This window comes from Elaeis guineensis, chromosome 2, assembly GCF_000442705.2.
Source record: "Elaeis guineensis isolate ETL-2024a chromosome 2, EG11, whole genome shotgun sequence".
Lineage (NCBI taxonomy): Eukaryota > Viridiplantae > Streptophyta > Magnoliopsida > Arecales > Arecaceae > Elaeis > Elaeis guineensis.
The window spans coordinates 88339317-88364119 of NC_025994.2; the positions used below are offsets into that span (position 1 = coordinate 88339317).

Below are 24803 nucleotides of genomic sequence, written 5' to 3' on the forward strand. Positions count from 1 at the left end.
CCAAATATTATCACCTAATTATACAATTTTTTGTGATCTTGAAGGGAAATTTCACAAGTTTCCACTTATGTAACTTGCATGCATTTATGAGGATAGCGTCTGCTTTTGACGGAGACAACCATCAGTTTATCTCTCTTGGTCCCGATGTCTACTTGGCCAACTACTAGTTTTTATGATCCAGTTCATATTTTGCATATACTTCGTGATGTTGCAATATTTAAAAATAATCTAAAATAATAATAAAAATATTATTAAATAATAATTATGATCATCTTATTGTTAACTCCATATTAGATCATGCAAATAATTCAAAGAGAATATAAGATTCTACGCTAGATCTGGCCACTAAATATATATTTGTGAACAAATTTATTAACTTACTATGTATAAATACAAGGATTATCTGAAAGAGTAGACCTTTTTTTTTTTTTTTAATGTCCTTACTGCTATAGGTCACTAGCTTTCCATCTCCAGCAAAAATTCCAGCCCATCAACCTTAGGGCAATGTTTTCCATTTGTCACAAAGCCTTGATATTTGAAAACCCATTTGCAAAATATTTCATGCATTTTTTCACCAAAAATAAAATATATTTCTTCTATACAGTGTCCAAAAATCTTGACTTGAAAATTATTTTATTAAATTCCTGAGACTATATAAAAATGATTATTCTTAATTTTTAATTTCAAAATAACCACATTAAATCACTCTATTAAAGATTTAAATTAGTCATATAACAATTCTTATTAAATTTCTTTCTTGAATGACTTAAAATATTCTAGACTCCTATAAAACAATAATTTTTAAATTGCTGGACTTTGAGTATAAAAAAATATGCTAGACTATTTTAGATGAAATGATTCTCATGTTACTTGATTTTTGAGAACAAGAAAAAGATGAATGAAGGCTTTATAGGAAATATCTATTTATACTAATTTATGAACCCACGGATGAGAGAAAATATAAACTAAAAGGCAAAAGAGAGATATAATATATTAAAAATTACTAAATAATTAATTACCTATAATTTATATTTCAACTAGATTATTTTAAATTTAACCTTTTTAGGAATTATATGTATTTACCTATGCTTTTTAATTAGCCTTCTTTAAAAGACTTAATTACTTTAAAAATTTTAAACTTGTTGGGAGTTTTTATTTTTATCCCGAATTTTGATTATTGCAATTAGATTATCAAACTTTTAGAATATTGTAATTTCTTCTTAATTGCTACTTCATCTAAGTTTTAGCTACCATGACAAAAATGGATACGTGCTATCATGTGACATGTAGTGAAAGCTGATATAGCATGAAGTAGCTGATGTGGAATCTTTATAAATTTTTTCTTCCTCTTTTCTCCTTTCTAGCTAAGATTTCTACTTCTTACTTTATCTTTTCCTTTTTATCGCTACCTCTCCTAAAATTTTATCACCTTCTATACTACTATCAGTACCACTATCTCTATCATCATCAACTCTACAATCTTCACTATGACCACCACCACCACCACCAAGGCTGCCTCTACTTCTACTATCAAGTCCACTAATACACCCCTCATGACTCTGGAGAAGAAACTCATTTTCATGAAATATATGCGATGAAAGACAAATCTCTCTTACACAATAGTCTATCAAAGTTATGAAACTCTTTCAATCATGCGAAGCCCATTTGCTTGTCTCCCCCCAAATATTTAAAAGAGGAGGTACAAATGGTGCGGATTTTAGAGAAGGTAGTGATGGATGAAATGGAGGAAAATAGAAAGCAGAAATCCTAACTAAAAGAGGAAGAAAAGAGGGAAAAAAAGTGTAAACCCTAGCTAGAAGAAGTTAAAAAAAAGGAGTTTAAATTCTAGCTAGAAGAGAATAAAAAAAGAGAAGAAAAAGCTTAGGATTCTAGGTCAACTTCTACTAAATGTCATGTGATGGCACTGATCATTTCCATTGTGATCTTTAGACGAAAATAGTAGTCAAAGAAGAAATTATAATATTTTAAAAGCTCAATGATTTGATTACAACAAATTAAAATTCAGGATAAAAATAAAATCTTAAAAAAATCAAAATTTTTAAAATAATTAAATGTTTTCAAAACCAGCATAGTCCCATTGCCTAAACCAGATAATAATAGAATTTGTAACCCACCCAGCTCACCATGCACAAGATAGCCCATCCCAAGTCTCCTTCAAGCAAGAAAATTGTTTCAAGCTCCCCACTCTAATGTATTATTTATTTTATAGAATAATCGGAGAAAATAATAATAATTGTTATAACAAGTTATTTAGCATTATAATGGCTTGTTATAAGGTAAATAAGAGTTCCCATTATCTCGCGGCCGCCTCCAATCCCAAGTTCCATTGCTTGAAGCGTCTCCTCGCGACCAAAGAGGTTGGTAGATCTCGTCCCAAAGCCTCATAAATCCTCGAATTTGTTCTTTCAACTCGATCTCTTGCTTGCTTTCTTCGACTAAGATCCTTTCTAGCCTCTGTAGGCTTTATTGCAGAGGCTCGAGTTAGAACGGCCCTGCTCTCGCACTTGCCCTTCCGTCGGCGAGGAACAACACCTGTGAGGCCGTCGTCTTTGAAGCTATCAGTCTCAAGCCAGATGCCTGAGTGGACGAGGCCGATGATGACATATTGAGCAGCATGGTGATGTTCTCGTCAACACCAATGGCTCCTGGATTTTGGACACACTCTCGGCTTCTTGGGGAGTCCAACAACTTTGATACTCATGATCATGAGGAGTACAATAACTTTGTAATGTAACTTGACATATCTCTTGTAGTCACAGGTACTAACCTAGAATACATATTATTAGAGGTTAATTTATAGTTAAAGGGTACATTAACGTTTTATTTGGATGGAGAGATTTGAAAGGAAAAAAAAAAAAAAAAGAGAGAGACTTCCTTTCTCTTATTTGGATATTAATTTTTGAGGGAAGAGAAGGAAAAAAAAAAAGAATATCTCTCTCTTTTTTTTTTTTCTCTATTAAATTAATTTTTTAATTCTCTTAATCTGAAAAAATTGAGAGAGCAAGATAAAAGATAAAAATACCCAAAGATCTTCAAATAAAATTAGATACAATAGTTTTTTTGAACTAAAGAATCACCATTTTCAATCAATTAGAGAAAGAGGAAGGGAGGAAGAAAAAAGATACTTTCTAAATCTTCTCGTTTTTCCTCGCAATGTAACCAAATTAAAGGCTTAGCCAGAAATAACAAATATTAGTCATGGTAAATTCCATATATCATTTGAAAGGGCAAAATCTAGAACAATCATTTGAAAGCATGGTTGTAGCCATGGAAGTAGAAATTCTTGTAGATGAAGTGAGACAGCCACCTGGATGCGAGGAAGCACAATACCGCTGTCGAGGCAAAAGCAATCCTTGTGATGTTTGACATCAAACCCTGCTTGGCAGCTGCAACAATTGCAATGAAGGCTATTGAAATAACTTGCAGAAAAACCTCAAATATTCTCAGGCCTTTTAAAGCCACACGACAGCTGCTGCACTGCACAACATGGGACCAGTATCTGAAGCAGAATAGATGAATAAGTCTGAGTTAAGTTCTGTTGATAATGTCAAGTAAGATACTTAAATCCCATGGATAATTAAATAGAATATCAAAAACCAAGTTCCTAATTAGATTAGTTGAAAGTAATTCTATCTCATGGAGCTAATGAATATATCTCCGCTTCTTCTTCTTCTTCTTCTTGTGTTCAATGCAAGCCATCATCAATGTAGAGCCGAATTGGATCTCTAATATTTGCATCTCTGCATATGATGGGCACTTAACAGAATAAGTCTGTTGGAAAGTGGAATTCCCATCAAGACAATAACTCTCTACCTTTATTTTAAAGAAACTTTAGCCTATACATTCCACCAACAGATAGCTTTCTTTTGTTTTACCTTATACATTCCACCAACAGATAGCTTTCTTTTGTTCTTTGACATAATCAGGTCTGGACCTTCTTTCTATAATACCAGCTATTCAGCTATTGCAATGGAACATTTAACAGTCAACATATTTTTGTATTTAGACATGCGAGTGTGAGAACATCCACTTGAGCATCTGTGCAAGCGTATTAGGAATTATGTGTGTCCAGCAGCAACCACTGTAACTTCATTAAGGAATGATATTGCTCTTCTGTCACAAATTACCTGTCCATAAGCTGTTCTTTGGTAGCAGTTGGTGGAAGGTATCCAGTAGATAGAGTTCCCCAGTCAACCTGATTGTTGGAATATTTTCTTAGCCAATTTCTGAAGGCAACCACCAAGGTGTCTGACTTAGTTGGCACAAAACAAGCTTTTTGCCAATTAGAAGGGCCAACCTTGGCAATCTTATGCTCCTGTAAAGAATTACTCAGTAAAGAGATACATAATGAAAATGCAACTTCCAGCAAAGTCAAAATTAGACGAACTGGTTGGAAGTAAGACATCAATCATATCAAATTCAAACGATTTCATTGGTAATTATAACGGTAAAGCAGCAGCATGCAGATGTGTAGGGAGAGAGAGTGATTTGGTCGCTATAAAAAAACAAGAAAATGCAATAAAAAGAAAACCAAGGAAATAAGGAAAAGAAACCATATATAAACCATGTAAACATTTTATTCACACATGAATTTATTAATGCACCCTTCTATGACGGTGAAGAATAACATATTGCACCAGCATGGGTTTGGCTTGGAAAGCAGAAAGAAAGGAAGAATAGTAGGATGGTAAGCTCTTCTTAATAGTAGTTATCACATAGGGGCATAGAATGGGAATAACGAAGATTAAAAAGGTAGCCTAACTTTACTGCAAGTTCAACACAATCTGCTGTTTTATAGAATTTCTAAAGTTTCTAACGAAAGCAAAAGATGGGAATCTGATGTTATTTTTTCAAAATGCAATAGCTTGGCTCAGAAAATATGTTTATTGTACCAGATAAACGAAGAGGGAGAACTACATGAATTTTGTAACAGTGAAAGAAGCTGTCTTTCCATTTCCATCAGTACAGCTCAGATATGGCCTGATGGATGTGGGAGGCTTCCCAAAAATATCTCTTAATTTAATTATTTAAACAAGGATGGTAACAGAAATTATGAAGAAACAATCCAAATACTTCCCTCATGTCCCATGTACAACTTTGGAAATGTTATATGAGCAGGTGGTTCCAGTTGATCGGGTTTGGGACATGGATCCACAACTTATTAGGGCACAAAACCACCTTTACTATCTCAAAATTCAAAAAATAAAACCACCTTTAAACTTCATCTTCGTCTTTTACCTAATCAAGGAAGGTTATAGAAAGAGTGGAGAGAATCTACCATTCTTTTTTATATACAGTATGATTGCATAAATATATTTATATATAATTACAAAGATGTCACCAATGTTTTGCATCATCACTTGAAAACACAAGCATGTAACCTCGACTGGAAGCTGGGCTATTTTGGCACTATAAGTCCATTATGAAGAGTTCAGGACAGCCAAGACTAAAGCGTCAGCTCCCAGCATGCACGAGTGTAGTGCATGCACCAATAAAGATGCTTTACACCGATAAAGCATCTGAAGCTTACAGATTTTTCCTAGATGGTTGAGAAGCATGAGACAAAAGGAGCTTAAACAACTGACGAGGTGGCATATTACCTCAACATGAAGAAGGTACAGATCTGAATCTAGAATAAGATTCATTACCACATGATTCATCCACCGAGGAAAAAGTTGTTCTACCCGATCATTGAAATTTCTTAGGAAGACCCAAATCAATCTGCTTCTTCCAGGACTAACTGGAATACACATAAAAATAAGCAGGTGCCTACGTTGTTTCGGCTGGGACTTAGTTGAAGATACCTGAATTAACCCAATGTAAAAAAATGAAAAACTGAAAGTGAAAATATCAATTTCCCTTTTTTTATAAGAACTTAATTAAATAGATGTAAATGATTGCCTCTTGGATATTCAAAGCTGAAACAGAACCATCATTTGAGGGAGGCATAGCATAAAAGATACATGGTGCTACAAACTTGGGATAGCCAAGGCCCTGCTTTGCAAGGAAGCCAGTTATATTTAATGTCTCAATTGTTATCTCTATGGGAAACCCTCCTTCTCGATCAGCCTTAGCTGTGTAAGAATTTTACCAGTCAGTAGTGTTAATCAAAATATACTGAACTAGGCTAGCTCTAATAATGAAGGCAAAGTATGATATAGCTCATTGATGTTTGCAAGACCCATGTGCTCTGATAAACAACAAACTAAGAAATGCTACCCTTATGAGTCCATGCGATGAAAAGAAAACCAATTGAGTTATCAATAAGTACGTATCTGCCAGGAACTTCACGTTTTGGAAGTCTGATTATTCCATGGTGTGCATATGGAACATGAGCAGGGTCCATGAGGTTTTCCATCAGGACTTCATACCTGAAATGTCAATTGGATGATAATTAATGCCTACTGTCAATAAAAGAGGTCAAAAGTAAATGCAATTGGATAATATAAACCAAATAGAAAAAAACATGCAGATAACATGAGCAAATGCAATCCGCTCTCATCAGGTATCAAAAACTTCTCAACTGTAAACCCTTTTAAAAAGTGATTATGGCACAACCTTGTCTAAAATGCAATGCAGTGACATTGCATGAAGAGTTGCTAAGATCTCTAGTTTTCATCATGCTCCATTTGAAGTTTTAGGTGGTTCCTCCTAACGATATCTTCAAACAAATGATTCATTAGTGCGTTTTCTGCACATCACTGGCTGATTGGTAATTATGTGTCAGGTTTCAACAACTTCAACTGAAAACCATCAAACTAGCTGATCATTGAAATAATTACATCTCAAATGTCAATGACTTCAACTAAATGTCTTTGAAGGAAAGTGATTAATGATGTTATTTAAAGAGCAAGCACCGGTACATCAGTGCATAATAATTTCTAAGACCTGCCCTCTTTTAAGTTTTCATGCATCCTCAATCTCACAACCTAGGTTGCTTATAATAACCATGCCTCTAAACAACTAATTAACAAGGGAGTCTACCAAGCATCACGGTCCAACTGTTAATGTTGTGCTGGTCTAGATAAGCATAAGAAGAAGTGGTTTTATTTATTTAGTTCAGGAGAATAATCAACTGGCCCTTCTTGAGCTGCCTTGATGAATCCTGACGTGAAAAATCCAAGACATGTACAGATACCCTAAAAAAAAAAAATCTTGATAAAAAAACTGCCATAATGCTTAACGAGGACATCCAAAAAGTTGTCAAATATGTTCATTTCACACAAGACTGGCACAAAATAAAATATGCATATAGTTGTACGAAAACCATAAAATTAAGCCTCATGCCAACTATTTCAGGTTGGTAAATCACATCCTACATGGTTTTCTGTTTCGTTCCACATATTATGTTCAAGACCTTGGCCACTGATTCCTCAACTTACCTACTCCTAGCTTTTATTTTTATTTTTTATTTTTCTTGTTGCAGCATATATAGGCCCTATCATCAAGATGCACCAAGAAGATTTGAGAACCGGGACATCGGATGAGTCAGCAGAATCCAAGCATCCAAATAGCATAAGAGACCTGATGATTATATCTGCATAAATGAAAAATTAGAAATTACAAGAAGAAAAAATGAGGAAGCAAATTTAGAATAACAAGTCTCTACTGACTTTACATGGTCTTTAAGTATTTTCATGGAGCCCAAAGTGCGTTTGATCAGGGATCTCAGCAAAATAAACCTACAGGTGTTTCCTTGAATATCTGGAAAGAACATTATTTCTTGCTTCTTTGTGGTGAAAAAAGATAGATGGATGGCTGTTCTAAAGAGTATTGAAGTACGATTCTATCAGAAAGAGAAGTTGAAGCCATCTGCTTAGGAATCTCAGAAAGAACGTTTCAATCAAGCAATCAAGGGCATTTTTTTAATATAATCAAGGACATCAAACTAATGTCCTTCTTATCCACCTAATACAAGAAGAGAAGTTGATTCTATTGAAATCTTGAAGAGAGATTAGCAAGATATATTGAGCCCTTGGAGCCAACATAACAATTGACTAAACTAATTCAGGTCCCACCTCTATGCTAAAATGCTCTTGATGATTTTGACTGTTAGGATTTGACGCCTCGAGATTCAGCCCACATTGAGCCCACAACGAGGTTCGCGGCGAAAAACGGAGTCCAACGAGACCAAGATCACCTGAAACGGAGCTCGGATGGAGGAGATATGAGCTTTTGAAGTCGGCACGAGAATCGAGGTGGCGGAGGACCGTCGGCGACCGGCGGCGGGCGGCAGCGGCGCAGCCGCAGGCGGCGGCGCGCAGGACGCGCGACCCAGGCCCGCGCAGGGGGGGTCCCGCGGCCCAGGCGGGCGCGCGGCCCAAGCGCGCGCAGGCCCGCGAGCAGGCGCGGCCCAGGCCAGCGGCCTGCTGGCCCCCTTGCCCCGGTCCACCGTGGACCGGGCGGTCCACGGCGCGGCCTGTGGACCGCGTGGGCGTTTCCCACGCGTTTCTCGCGGTCCACGGCACTATTCCGTGGACCGGAGCGCGATCGGACGGCCCAGAGAGATCCCGGTCTTGATCCGACGGTTCAGAGGGTTTTTTGGCTTTGTTTAGGACTCCTAATCCCTCTCTAATTAAGTTTTAAACTCTGTTTAAGCCTTTAAAAAGGCTTGTGACGAAACAGAGGAGTGGGTGGTTCGTTTTCTCGCCGTCGTACGAACCCGTGAAGAGAGAGAGAGGCGAGGGCGCTGAGAGAGGAGCAAGAGGCTCCTGGACAGCGGTCGCCAAGCTCTTCAGGGGTTCAGGGGGGTCTCCAAGAGAGAGAGAGCTTTTGTGAGAGGAACTTCAGGTGAGAGAGAATTGGGTGTACAAGGGTTGAGGGTGAGGTCTCCTCTTGTAAAATTTTCTTTTCATAAGTGGAGTTTGCATGCCCCGTGGAGGCGAGCCCTTTTGTGGCTGATCCACGTATTTTGATTGTTTTCTTTTAGTTTTGTTTCTTCTTTCTTCCTGCTGCATCGCGTGGTACTGGAAAGATCTTGGGAGGTGGTGTCCTGGCCAGACATCCACCGAACAAGTGATATCAGAGCAAGGCGGTACAAGAACGCAGATTGCAGTGGTGGTGAGCAAGACTGAAGATGGAGAAAACAGGAACAATCAAGATGGAGATCAACAAGTTCGATGGTAAGAGCAATTTCTCCTTGTGGCAGGCAAGGGTGAAGGACGTACTCATCCAACAGGGGTTGATCGATGCTCTCTTGTGCGATGAGAAGCCGACCACCATGGAGGTGCGGGATTGGAAACGGCTACAGATGCAGGCAGTGAGTACCATCCGCATGTACCTGGCGGATGAGGTGGTGATCCATGTGCTGAGCGAGACTTCCCCGACGGTGCTGTGGTCGAAGCTCGAGGAGTTGTACATGGCGAAGTCTCTCACCAACACTCTTTTCCTCTGGAGGCAGTTTTACCAACTACGGATGACTGAGAGACAGAGCGTGCAGGAGCATCTGAGCCACTTCCAGAAGATCCTCACTGACCTTCTCAGCGTTGGCGAGAACGTTGAGGAGAAGACCAGGGCGCTGGTTTTGCTGGCGTCGCTTCCCTCTTCGTACGAGTCCTTGGTGACTGCTCTTCTAGTGGGGAAGAGCACTATCAAGATGGACGAGGTCACCGCGGCGATACTCCAGAACGAGGTTCTCAGGAGGGAGAACCCAGCTTCGAGCTCAGGTGGCGATAGCTCAGCTTTGGTGGCTTCTGGAGGTGCAGGAGGCGGTAGACGGAGCGACAGGAGATCGCAACGAGGGCGGTCTAAGTCCAGGAGGGACTTGAGCAAAACCAGGTGTTACCGGTGTGAGGAGTTGGGGCATCTAGCCAGAGATTGCCCTCAACTGAAAAATCGGACGGTGGCTGCTGTAGCGACGGCCAGCAGCGATTCAGATGGAGATGTCCTGGAGATATCTGACGAGGTATCTACTTCTTCCCAGCAGTGGATATTAGATTCTGCATGCCCCTATCATGTGTGTTGCAGAGAGGAGCAGTTTGACTCCCTGAAGAACAGTGAGAGCACTGTATATCTGCCGGATGGATCGAGCTGTGCGATCAGAGGCATTGGGACGGTCAGCTGGAGGACACATGACGGTGCAGTGAGGAGATTGGGGGAGGTCCGATACATACCCGATTTCAGGCGGAATCTTATCTCACTTAACAGACTGGATTCGAGAGGCTACAGGATGGTAGCTGGTGGAAGAATCCTGAGGGTGCTACGCGGCGATAGGATTGTGCTGGAGGGGAAGAAGGGGAGCAGAGGACATTATTACCTGGCAGGGAGCCCAGTGCGAGGTGGAGCATCGGGAGCCAGGTGGAGCCCAGAGCGAGGTGGAGCTCCAGGAGGCGGATCGGGCACGAGACAGGAGACTCGGGAGGACGAGAGGCGACGTCGCAAGGTAAAATTCCTATTGCCGCAGGATGATGCCCCGAGCTGGTCTCAGGTCAGGAGGAGCACAGCATACGATGGAGATGGGATCGAGCAGCCTGGCTCGACTCCCATGTTTGCCCATCCATGATCAGCAGGCGATTGCCCCAGGGCATGGGGGCGAGGAGATCCAGAAGCTCTCGGAGTTTGGAGGAGGCCGAATATCGAGTCGAGATGGAGATTGTTAGGATTTGACGCTTCGAGATTCAGCCCACATTGAGCCCACAGCGATGTTCGCGGCGAAAAACGGAGTCCAACGAGACCAAGATCACCTGAAACGGAGCTCGGATGGAGGAGATACGAGCTTTTGAAGTCGGCACAAGAATCGAGGCGGCGGAGGACCACCGGCGACCGGCGGCGGGCGGCAGCGGCGCGGCCGCAGGCGGCGGCGCGCGGGACGCGCGACCCAGGCCCGCGCGGGACGCGCTACCCAGGCCTGCGCGGGGGGGGCCTGCGGCCCAGGCGGGCGCGCGGCTCAGGCGGGCGCGCGGCCCAGCCGGGCGCGCGCAGGCCCGCGCGCGCGGGCCGGCCCAGGCCAGTGGCCTGCTGGCCCCCTTGCCCCGGTCCACCGTGGACCGGGCGGTCCACAGCGCGGCCTGTGGACCGCGTGGGCGTTTCCCACGCATTTCTCGCGGTCCACGGCACTATTCCGTGGACCGGAGCGCGATCGGACGGCCCAGAGAGATCCCGGTCTTGATCCGACGGTTCAGAGGATTTTTTGGCTTTGTTTAGGACTCCTAATCCCTCTCTAATTAAGTTTTAAACTCTGTTTAAGCCTTTAAAAAGGCCTGTGACGAAACAGAGGAGTGGGTGGTTCGTTTTCTCGCCGCCGTACGAACCCGTGAAGAGAGAGAGAGGCGAGGGCGCTGAGAGAGAAGGAGCAGGAGGCTCCTGGACAGCGGTCGCCAGGCTCTTCAGGGGTTCAGGGGGGTCTCCAAGAGAGAGAGAGCTTTTGTGAGGGGAACTTCAGGTGAGAGAGAATTGGGTGTACAAGGGTTGAGGGTGAGGTCTCCTCTTGTAAAATTTTTTTTTCATAAGTGAAGTTTGCATGCCCCGTGGAGGCGAGCCCTTGTATGGCTGATCCACGTATTTTGATTGTTTTCTTTTAGTTTTGTTTCTTCTTTCTTCCTGCTGCATCGCGTGGTACTGGAAAGATCTTGGGAGATGGTGTCCTGGCCAGACATCCACCCAACATTGACAATTAGGAATATCTCACAAAGCCCACAGAAGTATCATAAAGAGACTAAGGATTACAAATTGACAATTGATATCTCTTCAAATATTATCAAAGATATCAGATAAGATTTACATTGTAGTGAGGATTTTGAGATGCATGGAGTTTTTATGTGATGAGAAGGTCAAAGTTAGCATCGTGAATATATAGATCTATGTCTTTGTATGGCAGGAAGAACTTGGAAAGCCACAGAATTGAGAATGCAACCAAAAGATCTATTTCTAGCCCAACATATTTTAGTTTCTAAATAAACATCTTCCAGATGACCAAGATGTTATCTTCATGAACCTTGCATCAACAAGAAGCAAGAATTATGCAAAGTCAAGGAATATGCAAATAAATCCCACCATTTACTAGAAGTAATTCATTCAAAGACAAATATAGATGTTCACATGGTACATTTGGAGGCTAAAGCAACACATATAAGGACAGATATCTCTCTTTGCAGTATAGAGTTTCAGGTTGGTTGCCAAGGTCAAATATCAATTTGATCAGTCCGAAGGAAGCACTAAAGCCTCTCATACATTGTTGACCCCTTCCCTCACAGCTTAAGCTTCTGAGTTCCAGCGGTTATTTAACATGGAATTGGAGCCAAAGTTCATGGTTCCAAATCCCATCCAATCCAAATTTACACGTTTACTTTCTTAAATCTTTTCTTCCCTTGACTCATTCCCTATTGAGTTGTTCTTGGCTTGTTCTTATCTTGAGTCATTCTTGACTCTTTCATGCCTCCACGTACATGTTCTGAACTTCACGAGATGGGGTCTTAAGCCTGATTACATTATTAACCCCTTCCCTCACAGCTTAAGATAAAGGTTAGCATGTGAGGGATAGAGTTAAGACCTAATATACGCTGTTGATCCCTTGACTCATTCACACCTTCACATGCCTGATCCGGGCTGCATGGGTTGTTAAGGAGTGATATACATTTGTTGATCCCTTCCTTCAAAGCTTAAACTTTTGGGATCTAATATTTAGCTGACAGTAAGTCTATTATTTGAGGCAGCTGCATCAATCAGGAATATCTAGAAGCCAAAACAGAAGAGAAAAAATGTGGGAAATGCAATATGATTACGACCATGGATCACTAGAACTTGTGGCCCAGCAAGTCTGTGGACCAATAACCCCTTCAGTATACTCCTGATCACATGAGTAGCAGTAACATTGGGGGCTCATTAAACTGTATAATTAGTAATGCTTACTCTAACATAACATCAAGTATCTTGAGTACAGATAGATAGGACTTCTTTACTTTGATTACACATAAAGCAAATGTGTCGATATAACACTCAGAAAAGAAGGATAGGGAGACAAAGGAGTCAAAGGTAAGCAATAAGATGATGATTTGAAAGACAGTGATGATAAACAAGGTAATTGACTAATATCAGCTTGATCTCAAAACATACCAAGGAAGTATGTCATATGTTGAACCAGCAGCTTGAGTCCTTCATAAAGATCAGCAAGCTAGCACTGTTGACAACAGATTTTGACAGTCTAACTAAAAGTTAGACTAGGTTCAGAAGCATAAGGGCTGCTTCTACAAAGTTGATAGAGTATAAAAATGCAAACCGGAGATAACAACATAAAGGGCAACAGGTGATTCTTAATTAGACGGATTGGGAATTATTTGAGGGTTCAAAATGGCCACAGACCTGGCTGTCATGTGCACTACACTTACTCCACTAGAATTTAATTTCCGAAGAGAGCTTCTAAGCCAAGTTCCACAGCCTCGTTTTAGGATGTTGCTTAGCATTACTTGAGAGTTTTTACATGCATTAAGGTCAGAGCCAATGGTCTACGCTGTACAAAAAACCAAAAGACCCCCTAATGCATGTCTACCCTGTGTTTCTCCATTTGGAAACATTAGTTTATCTATGGGTCTTCATTTTTCAAGCTAATGTTAATTTCCCTTTAGTAATTTATCTTTATAATTGCCTTTTAAAACAATACGGCAATCCTCCAGCTGAGTATAATTTGAAACAATACAAATTGTTCAACTAACAATTCAACTTCAGGTCTACGATGTGATGAAAAATGTTGAATTTGATCTTGTTCGAGCCGTTTTAAAAGGGTTTCACCACATCAAACAGTTATACGTATGTACATACAGACATAACATACATAAATAATGTACATACACGCATATAAAATTTTACAGAAAGAGAAGGAAAACCTGCTAATTTTTTCAAGCTTCTAAAGACATCGAATTGTCAACTATGGACTACAAAGCTAAAGTTAATACAGAGAAAGGCATTTACCCATATGGAAGATCTCTAAAACCCGCTAATAGTTTCAACCTTCTAGAGACATTAAATTGCCAACCATGGACTACAGAGCTAAAGTTAATACAGAGAACAGAATTTACCCATATGGAAGATCTCTCGTCCACATACCTACAAACATATCAAATTACATAGAAAGAGAGGGAAAACCCACAAATATTTTCAAGCTTCTAAAGACATCGAATTATAGCTAAAGTTAATATAGAGAACGGAGTTTGCCTATATAGAAGACATACATACGTACATACATACATATCAAATAACATAGAAAGAGAGGGAAAACCCACTAATATTTTCAAGCTTCTAAAGACATCGAATTGTAGCTAAAATTAATATAGAGTGGCAATTGCACATGCATACATACATACACGCATGCATGCATCAATCCATACATACATCCATACATATATACAGCCATACATGCATGCATACATCCATAAACACATACATCCATACATGCATATATCCATCCATCCATACATACATACATGCATATGCATACATTCATAGATGCATGCATCCATACATGCATACATCCATCCATACATGCATGCATACATACACACATCCATGCATGCATACATACATACATGCACATACATACATCCATGCATGCATTCATACATGCATGCATGCATACATGTGTGCATTTACATACATCCATCCATGCATATACATACATACATACATACATACATGCATGCATGCATGCATGTACATACATCCATACATGCATATACATCCATGCATACATGCATGCATGCATACATCCATACATGCAAACATACATCCATACATGCATGCATGCATACATACATACATACATGCACATACATACATGCATGCATACAGATAGACAAATGGAAACACCTTCATACAGACACACATATACATACATGCATACATACACAGACATACATACATACATACATACATACAAACGCACACACATTGACACGTACATGCATACATACAGACGGACAGACAGACGTACACACATAGATATCAAATTACACAGAAAGAGAGGGAAAACCAGCTAATATTTTCAAGCTTCCAAAGACATTGAATTGTCAACTATGGACCATAGAGCTAAAGTTAACACAAAGAACAACGTTTACCCATACGGAAGATCTCTCGTTCCCATTGCAGACTTGTACGATGGGTCATCCAACTCTGGAATGTAGGGAGGTCTTTCCTTCATCAAAATATCCTTGTATTCGGGATTGGTGCTCGGCCAAAACCACACAATCTTGTTCTGCTCGACACAGGGATAAACAGCTGCACATGCCTCTTTGAACGTTTGAACCTGTGGAGTTGTACTAACTCAATAAAACTAAAGCAAACATCTTATGCACAATTATTATTATTTTTTTTTTTAAACTTAGATGAAAAATGCGATCATTTCTACATTAAGCATTTCATTCAATTCAAATTGTTCACTAACGAATTGGATAAGCAAAGCAAGAAAAGATTTGATACAGATACTATCGGAAGCGTTACCGGAGGGCCGTTTGGCGGCGCCTGGGGGATGTGCTTGCAGCTGCCGGCGCCGTCGAAGCACCATCCATGATAGACGCACTGGAGGCGGCCCCAAGGGTCGACTTGGCCCTCGGAGAGCGGAGCGAGGCGATGGGGGCACCGGTCGTCGAACACCTGCCACCGGCCCTCCTGCCGGTCCCACCAGATCACCACATCGTGGCCCATCGCCGTCTTGGCGTTGGGGGCCCGCTTGTCGAGGTCGATGACCAGGGCGAGCGGGTACCACTGGGCGAACCAGTCGAATTTCTCGTCGCCGGGGAGATCGGTGGTGGTTGTGGCGGGGGAGGAGGAGAGCTGGGTGTTGAGTCTGGTGGTTTTGGTTGGAGAGAAGACGTGGTGATGGGTTTTTTTGGAGTGGTGGTTGTGACGGTGGTGGTAGTGGAAAGGAAGAGAAGGGAGGGGGACTGGGCGTTTGGAGGGGAGGGGTGAGAGGTGGAAGGGACGGGAGGAGGTGAGGGAGATAAGAGCTTGCATGGGAATGATGTGGGCAGGCGATGGAAGAAGGGAGAAAAGGAGGAGCTGTGCTGATAGAGGTGAGGTAGAAGGGAAAGGGGGAGTTTCTACTTCCCGGGCAGGTGGAGGTTGCGCCATCAATCATATGTCAGAGTTGGAGATTTTAATTTTTTTTATTAAACAGTGAAGTCTAATTACTGGTCGGGATGGTTGGAGGTAGAATAGTTTTTAATTATAATATATTTGACATGGGATGACCCATTCAAAATTTAGGATGATATAAACGAGGATAATAAAATTATCATTTTAATTGTATCATGATAATTTTATATGATAATAATTTTAAATTATTTATATTTTTTAAATTATTTTTTAATCTAGTAATATGATATTCATCTTTGAGATCGAGAATTCAAATTATTTTTAGACAATAATTTTGGACTGAAATATGAAGATAAAAATATTTTTTAATCTACTAAAAAAATTGATATATTAATATACCATTAATATATTATATCAATATTATATATAATATTATATTATATTTAATATTTAATATCATATTTATGATATATATTATATGATAATATATTATTAAGTATATTATTATCATATTATGATTCAATGATAATTTTAAATTAGAATAAAAATATTTTATTATATTTTATATTTATATAATAAAATATTTCATATATTATTTCAATTTATCTTATTTTTTTGATCAAAATAAATATTTATATTAATAAATAATATATTAAAATATAAATAAAAATATTAATTATATAATAATAATTAATATATTTTTATAAAATTAATAATTTATATAATTAATAAATATTAATTATTAATATATTAATAAATATTAATTATTAATATATTAATAAATATACTAATATTTTATTAATAATATATTATATATGATTAATAAATATATTTTTATAAATATATTATAGATAATTTTGGTATTGTATAATTAGTGATCTTGGAATTCTATAAAATATCAAAAGTGTTATTCATGGATACTCAGAATCTTTAATCACTAGACCATGGTCTACTAAATATCATGATCTTAGATTATTAGTGATTATATCACTATAAGATTTAGATCTCATGATTTTGAATCATCATGATAATCTCATTTGAATCATCAAATGATATCTTAAAAATTTTATTTTTTTTATATGTGCAAATCTAATCCATACAACTTTTCTATCATTGCTCTCTCTCCCTCTCTCATCTCTCCCCTTCTCTTTCTCACCCCCCATCCTCCCTCTCTCTCTCCGTCTCTCCATTATTTCTTTTATATTTTTCATATTTTATACTTTTTTAACTAAATAGACACCATATTCTTAATTTGGCTTGTGCAGTAATATGCATCAAGAATTTATTTCGTCATACAATTAGATCTTTTCATCAAGAACTTATTTCATTTACGAATGAATCTTCTCCCACTAAAGTAATATTTTTTGTAAAGTTAATATTTGGATATATAATATTTGAAAAAATAAATTTTACATATTTGATTGATAATAAAAAAATGATATATTTTAGAATGACTTATATTTAGTTGAATATTTATTTTTAAAAAAAAATTATATAAAATATCTACTATATCTTTAATAAAGAAAAAGATCTTATCCCATTCTACCTAGAAGCATAAGAGTACTTTTAGAAAAGATAATTCCAATTCTCAATTGGTGGGAATTGAACTTTTTCATATTCTATATGTATTTTTCTTTCCGTATAAAAATTTTAGTCACATAGAAAAATTATTTTATTATTTTTTTAAACTCCAACTAAATATGAACGCATCTCTTATTTTTTTATTAACCATGCTTTTCTTCCTCCTCTGCCTGCGAATCAAATGAATCATAAAAAGTTCAATTGCAGGAGAGCCACCTTTCTATACTGTGTATTATAATGGGAAGAGATAAAACCACTAACAAAGTGCATTGCTTGCAAAGTCTATATATCAACTGTTATATATCCAAAAAAATTACCAAAATTTTGAGCATTCGAATATATATTTTGAAAAAATAAAGTTAGCTTTGTTGAATTATATATTTACTAGTATTAGAGATACAAGGATGACAAAGGATGGTAAAAAAACAACACAACCAATAATAATACATGGAATTATTTGTCAATATTTAAAATATATATGAAAATAAAGTATACATATATAAATTGTTTCATATACATCTTACATATAAACATGATATTCATGATAACAAATATCAGGTGCTTTGTGTTTATATATGGTACTAGCAATGCAAGTTTCGCTGCATTGCGGCCAACAACCATCCATCCAAGTTTTGTATTCAGCAATAATTTAATTGAGATGAAGTTTAATTCAAAATAAAATCCGAAATGCATCAAAGGTTTTTAAGTAAATCATGAAAATCTATATATACGTCATGAAATTTACGAAAGCTAAAGGAATAATGGAGTAATTCTTCATTATTTCTTTATTGTGGATATCTTTCTATACATAGAAGGGGAGTTTAAAGCTCCATTCTGTGATACTTGTCGCAAGTTTAAGAATCTGTAGTCTCCTTTGTCAAAGGAAAAAAAGTCAAAAACAAATAATCCACCACCAGTATCATCCGATCTCATCATTTTTACCAATCGTGATCGTTTGAGCCCCCCACTTTGTCAAACCAAAAAATATAAAAATCCACTCACTACCCATCACATCCCATCCGGATCATTTTTATCCAAAAAAAAAAAAAAACTAATCCATCACATCCCATCAAGATATCGAATCTACATGGAAGAATAAAAAATTGATTAAAAAATAGATGGCAATTATTAAATCTCACACGTTAACAAGGACAAATACAGAGAAACTATCGTCCCACGGTGGAACAAAATTGAAAGAGAGAATAGTGGCAGAGGGATACAATAGATGGTATTTGGATAGCGACGCTATCAAATCTAAAGGCAAAAAAAATATATATTTATTGATCTTTGTCATCATTTTTATCTTAATATATTATTTTTATAATTATATATTTTTATTTTTTAATAAATTTTTTAAAAAAATTATATTATTATTTTTTTAATAAATTATATAATAATTTTTTAAAAATAATTATGCGATCATATAAAGATTAGGATCTCATCCATATTTTTAATTTTTATATGAAGCCTAGTCGAATATATTGTACTGAAAATAATATTTTTAAAAAAGATAAAAATAAATTTTTTTATGATATTCATATTTCGTAAGATTAGATTTAATTATGAAATAAATTTTAAATTTTTTTAAAAAAATAAAAATAATCATAAAATGAAAATAAGATTAATGCAAAGCTCTATCATAGAAACCACCAACCTAACCTATCCTGATTTCATCCATTTTTCTCTCTCCATCTCTTCTTTTTGAACTTCTCACGATCCTTTTCTCTTCCCTTATCCTCGGAATTAAAGTCAAAAAAATTTAGTAAGATATGAATAAAAAGTATATGCTATCAATTTTATATTATTTTCTTTCTATTTTATACTATTCCGATGTGTAGCGCAGGTTCCATGCTAGTTGTAAAATCAAAGGCCACTTCAAAAATTTGGAAATATTATTGTTGCTTTGTTCTAAACTGAATATGTCTTCTTGTTACCAGCGATGGTTAATTTCTACAGGGCACTTCAGCAGAAATAACTGATAAGCATGTTTTTTAATAAAATGAAAACTAAGCATCTGCTATTGGTTTATCTTCGTCGTCTGCGATCCTCCATCAAAATCCACTGTTTCGCTGTCTATAAAGCGGTTGTAAGCCAAAAAAAAAGAACCAAGTGGACACTCGTTCTTCAAAATAGACCTTCCCTTGAAACCCTAATTCTAAGTTAAAATTCTCGGAGAATCTGTAACACCCCGGCCCAAAATCAGCCATAGCCCAAACCAAAAAAAAAAAAAAACAGTGGAGAAGACTCCCAAAGGGAGTCTTCTTCCTCCATTCACCGGCTCCCAATCGGAGACGGAGACAAGCTCCCTCCGATCCTATTTAAGGAGGAGATCCCTCCTCTCTCCTTTCCATCGAAAATCCCGGAGCAAAACGACGGCAATCGTCGAAAATTCCTCATGGAGATCCATCACTGTGACGTCCAATTTCTCGCCGGAAAAGCTTCGCCGACGACGGAGGTAAGCCTCCTCCCCTTCCTCTCTCCTTCCCCTTCCTTCCCGTACCGATGTGCACGCTCGCCAGCGACCGGAGTCGCCGGATTTTGTTGCGGAAGAAATCCTTCTTTTTGCCGTTTTCCGTCGCCGGTGGTCACCGCCGACCACCGGTTTGGCCGCCTCTTGCCGTCGGATCAACTCTCCTTTGGCCGCCGATCATTTTCGTGCCGGCTGCACCACCGGCCGGCCAACCAATGAGGGGATCAAAGATCCCCTGTTTCGGTCAAAAACAAGCCACGGGAAGAAAAGAAAAGAAGAAGGAAGAAGAAGAAGAAAAGAAAAGAAAAGAAAAAAGAAAAAGAAAAAGAAAAGAAAAAGGAAAAAGAAAAAGAAAAGAAAAAAAAAAGGAAAAAGGAGAAAGAAAAAAATAAAAATAAAATAAAATAAAAAGAAGAAGAAGAGAGAAAAATTTTTTCTCTCTCCTCTCTCTACCTTCTCTCTCTAGATTCTCTCTCTATTTTCTCTCTCTAGATTTTTTCTCTCTCTTTATGGATTTTATCTCTCTAGTGTCTTTCTCTCTCTCTGATTTCATCACGGATCCTAGGATAAAATTGAGATGAAAATAAGATGATCCGAGATTGCTCCGAAATTCATGCGGTAGACCTGATCCCAGTCCGATTCTATTTGAAATTTGTAACACTTGATTTATGTTAAGTCATCCTGATAGGACCTCTGATGATCTTGACCATGATTGCCTCATCGGAAGAATACGAAAATTTTTCTCTCTACTTTCTCTCTCTAAAATTTTCTCTCTCTTCATGGATTTTCTCTCTCTAAAAGTCTTATGGATCAGTGGAGGATCCTGATACATAGATAAGTCCTAATTTTGGTTAATCCTAAGAGAGGTCCTCGATCTGTGTTATTAGGATCGATTATCGGTAAATTTTCTCCATATATAATTTTTATATTTGATCAGGGTCATGAAGAGATACGATTGTCTGCATAAGATATCGAGTGAAATATCTTGTTAGAGAAATTCATAAATCAAAGAAGAAAATTGATTTCTGTGCTTGGATCAGTCACCGGTAAAGGTAAGAATCTCTGTACATGATCATCATTATATATGTTATTTTACCGTTGGTTTTATCTCCTTGATTTTGCATCGTTGGATTTGAGATCGATGAATTTGTTATATCTGAGACACTGTTATTTATTTATGTGATTTTGAGCATGAGTATGTTATATCAATTCATATGTATCAGCGATTGATGGCATGATTATATGGGTATGACATATTTATTACACTGTAAAATTTGAATTGATTAATGAAGTCAAATATTATAATTTCATGAAAATGAAGAGAAAGAGAAATTTGGTTTGGACTGACCTTGTCATGTGGAATAGCTTGCCAGGAGCTTATGCCTGAGACAGCCCCCATAGGCTTATGTGTGGAAGAATATGATCCGAGAAAGATCATGAAGAATCTGATCCGAGAAAGATCATGAATAGTTTGATCCGAGAAAGATCATGGCCACTTTGATCCGAGAAAGATCATGAATATTTCGATCTGAGGAAGATCACAGAAATCGATCCGAATAAAAGATCGTCGCATGATCCTGGTAGTCTAAAGCCAAAGCCAAAGCCAAAGCTAAAGCTAAAGCCAAAAAGAAAAGAATTAAAGACGATATGATAATAGAAGAAAATAGAAAGATAAGACATGAAACAATCGTTGAATAAAATTGTTTCTCTTATTAACATATGATGATGCATCTCTTTTGATGAAACAGATAATCTATAAATGTTTGCAGTATTTTGGACAATGAACATCGACTTTATGTGTTATTGCTTATCTTTATTTTCAGATTATATTATTATATTGGTGTAATATGAAAATTCTTACTGAGCTGTAAAGCTCATACCTCTTCATTTTCTTTTCTTCTCAGAGTTATAAGATGTCCATGGTTGGCTATGGTATGGATTTGTGAGTGAGCGGATGCATAGATAGAGTACCGTTGATACATGATCAGAGGATTGAAGAAATGTTAATTGTAATTATGCAAATTTTATGAATTATTATTGAAATTAAATATTATGGTTGATAAGATTGTAATGATTTAATTTGGCCTTGCATATTCTTTAGGGCTTGCTCTAAGGAGTGTGCGGCCATCACGTATCCGACCCGGGTGTTGGGTTCGGGGCATGACAGAACCACCGCTAGATGTCCAAGCTCACATCTACCAAAAAGAGGTTCCTCTTGTTCCATGGTTTTGTTTCTTCTTGCTTAAGGGGCCTTGAGAAAGGATCAAGCTCAATGTTAGTCAATGTTGGGTTGAAACTTTCTTTGGTTTCCTCGTAGCTTAAAATTGTTGAATTTTATGTCATTATTGATGTTCATTTTGGTGAAGGTGGAGCTTTTTGTTGGTTTCCTTTTAATAATATAGATGTTTAGATGTGCATAAACCTAGAAGTTGCCATTATCAAGTTCAATTCAAGTGAATGATAGGTTGGAACTTTCTTTGATTTCCAATAGAGCTTAAAATTGTCGAATTCATCAAAGTGACTTGGGTTGATGATTGAAAAGATCTTTGTTTTGTTAGTCTCTCCTTGGAAGAGGATTTGCATAAGGCAAAATATTAGCCAACATGCATAGGCTTTAGGAAAATTCAACAGTGCTTTCTTGGTAATATAGGTGATCTAGACCTAGACAGGCAATGAGAATGCTAAAACTAGTGTTTGTCATGCTTTAATTGCAGTTTCAAGCTTCCGACGTGGTTGAGGCATCCCCATGAAGAATGAACTCCATAACGTGAAGGAACTTCAGCGACAACTTTACTGTAGAATAAGACTCCAAGAACATCAATAATTGGGCCTAAATGTAAATTAAATTTCCTACTCTTCAACAAGATTATAGACTTTAGATTGCATATGAGGCTGTTCTTTCCCCTCATTAGCCATAGTGCTCCCAAGACAGCAGGAGACCAGTTCTTGTTTCTCTTTCTTTATTCTCTCCTTCCACAGTTTTAGGAGGTAGATGAGCAGATCCGCTTGGATGCCCCTTTGCCCTGTTAACAGTGCTATTTTCAATACTTAGCTAAATTAAATAGATAACTATAACTCATTTACTTATATAAAATGATCTATTTCTCAGCTTAGATATATCTTGCTTTTCCAAATATCTTTCAGCTAATACTAGATACAACGTCAGTCCAAATATTTCAAGACTGCTGCACCATCTGCATTCATATTGCTTGATGAATGCCGACAATTTTTGAGGTAAATCTTTCCCGGCATTTGCAATCATTATCATCAATTTTGCTCGAAATCTAATTTAGATGAAAAAGCATGATCATCCTTCTCAAATATGCCAGCAAATTACAATAAACCATGCAGCCATTGCTGTGCATTAGATACACTGATCTTCAAGCAACCTAGAAGTTTCCGGATATCTTTAGTTACTCTGGAGTTTCTTGGCTGAATTTTTAGTCAACTGGGCAGTTTGTTTGGGCTTGGCTCTGCTTAAAAATAAGGGCCGGCGCTCAAAAATTTAAAGCTTGGCTCACAAACTAGATGAGCCTCAAGAGAAATTCTTTGTGTACCATGGGTGGTGTAGAAAATCCAATATGACGAGAATCGCTTTAAGTAATTGGTCTATGTAATCATCATTTTTCAATGTATATTTAATATCTGCAGTTCTATTTTTTCGTTTAAAAATCTTATATGATGAAAATATCTCTACTCTTTGAAAAAAATATGACATCCTATAGCATATTATAACTTCTTACATTCTGGATGTTATAATATGGTCAAAAAAATTATGACATCCTGTAGCATATTATGATATTCTGCGTCAAATTATGACTTTCTGCATGCATCATAATATAGTCTAAGATGTCATAATATAGAAAGGATATTTTTGTCCAACCACTTTTCAATGCGTATTTAATGCTTGCAGTTCTCTTTTTTCGTTTGAAAATTTTAAATGATGAAAATAACCCAGCTCTTTGGAAATAATTATGATATTCTATAATATATTATGATATTCTACGTTAAAATTATGACATCTTGCATAAACATAAGATGTCATAATTTTTTTCAAAGAACAGGGATATTTTCGTTATTTAAAATTTTCAAACAAAAAAGTGAAATTGCAGACATTAAATACGTATTAAAAAATAATAGCTATGTGGATCAATCACATAAAGCAATGCGTTCTACGTCAGATTTTCTACACCGCCCGCGATACACAAAGAATTTTCCTGAGCCTGAATATAGGAGGCTTCCAGAAGCGAATGAAAACTCAGCTTAACTCGATAAGAAGCACAGCTCAAAGCTCAAACCAACCTAGCTTGAATAGCTTCCGTTGAGCTTGACTCAAGCTCAAATAGAGATCAAGGGTATATAATGGAGTAATTCTTTGTGCATCTCATGCGATGCAGAAAAAATATACCATCCTATCTTATTAGGCCACGTAGCCACTGCTTTCCAATATGAATTTAATGCATGCGGTTCTATTTTTTCTTTTAAAATTTTAAATGATAAAAATATTTTTTTTATTTTAAAAAAATTATGACATTCTGTGATCATATTATGATATCCTGCGGTCAAATTATGACTTCCTGTATGATAAGAAGTCATAATTTTATTCAAAAAATCATAAAGAGGGAAAGATATTTTTGTCATTGAAAATTTAAGAAATTTTTAAATGATAAAAATATCTCTCCCTTTCTTATGATATCCTATGGCCACATTA

At 37.5% G+C, this 24803-nt stretch overlaps 1 protein-coding gene across 1 annotated transcript; it reads right to left on the bottom strand.

Annotated features, from left to right (window-relative positions):
* Positions 1 to 3146: 3146 nt before the first annotated feature.
* Positions 3147 to 16064, bottom strand: LOC105054709 (protochlorophyllide-dependent translocon component 52, chloroplastic). The gene is made up of 7 exons (XM_019846815.3): positions 15448 to 16064; positions 15066 to 15253; positions 6297 to 6392; positions 5923 to 6097; positions 5622 to 5825; positions 4149 to 4336; positions 3147 to 3520 (listed from the first exon to the last, which is right to left on the bottom strand). Exons 1-7 carry the CDS (start codon positions 15958 to 15960, stop codon positions 3265 to 3267), a joined length of 1620 nt encoding a protein of 539 aa, XP_019702374.2. The 5' UTR covers positions 15961 to 16064; the 3' UTR covers positions 3147 to 3264.
* Positions 16065 to 24803: the final 8739 nt, after the last annotated feature.

What these genes read in the sequence shown, in the direction of transcription:
- LOC105054709 (XM_019846815.3), bottom strand. Translation starts at nt 15,960, where the DNA reads ATGCAAGCTCTTATCTCCCTCACCTCCTCCCGTCCCTTCCACCTCTCA. An exon ending in CAGCTTTGAATATCCAAGAG is followed by an intron (nt 5,826 to 5,922) that starts GCAATCATTTAC and finishes GGGTTAATTCAG; the next exon opens with GTATCTTCAACTAAGTCCCA. An exon ending in AAAGAACAGCTTATGGACAG is followed by an intron (nt 3,521 to 4,148) that starts GTAATTTGTGAC and finishes ATTCTGCTTCAG; the next exon opens with ATACTGGTCCCATGTTGTGC.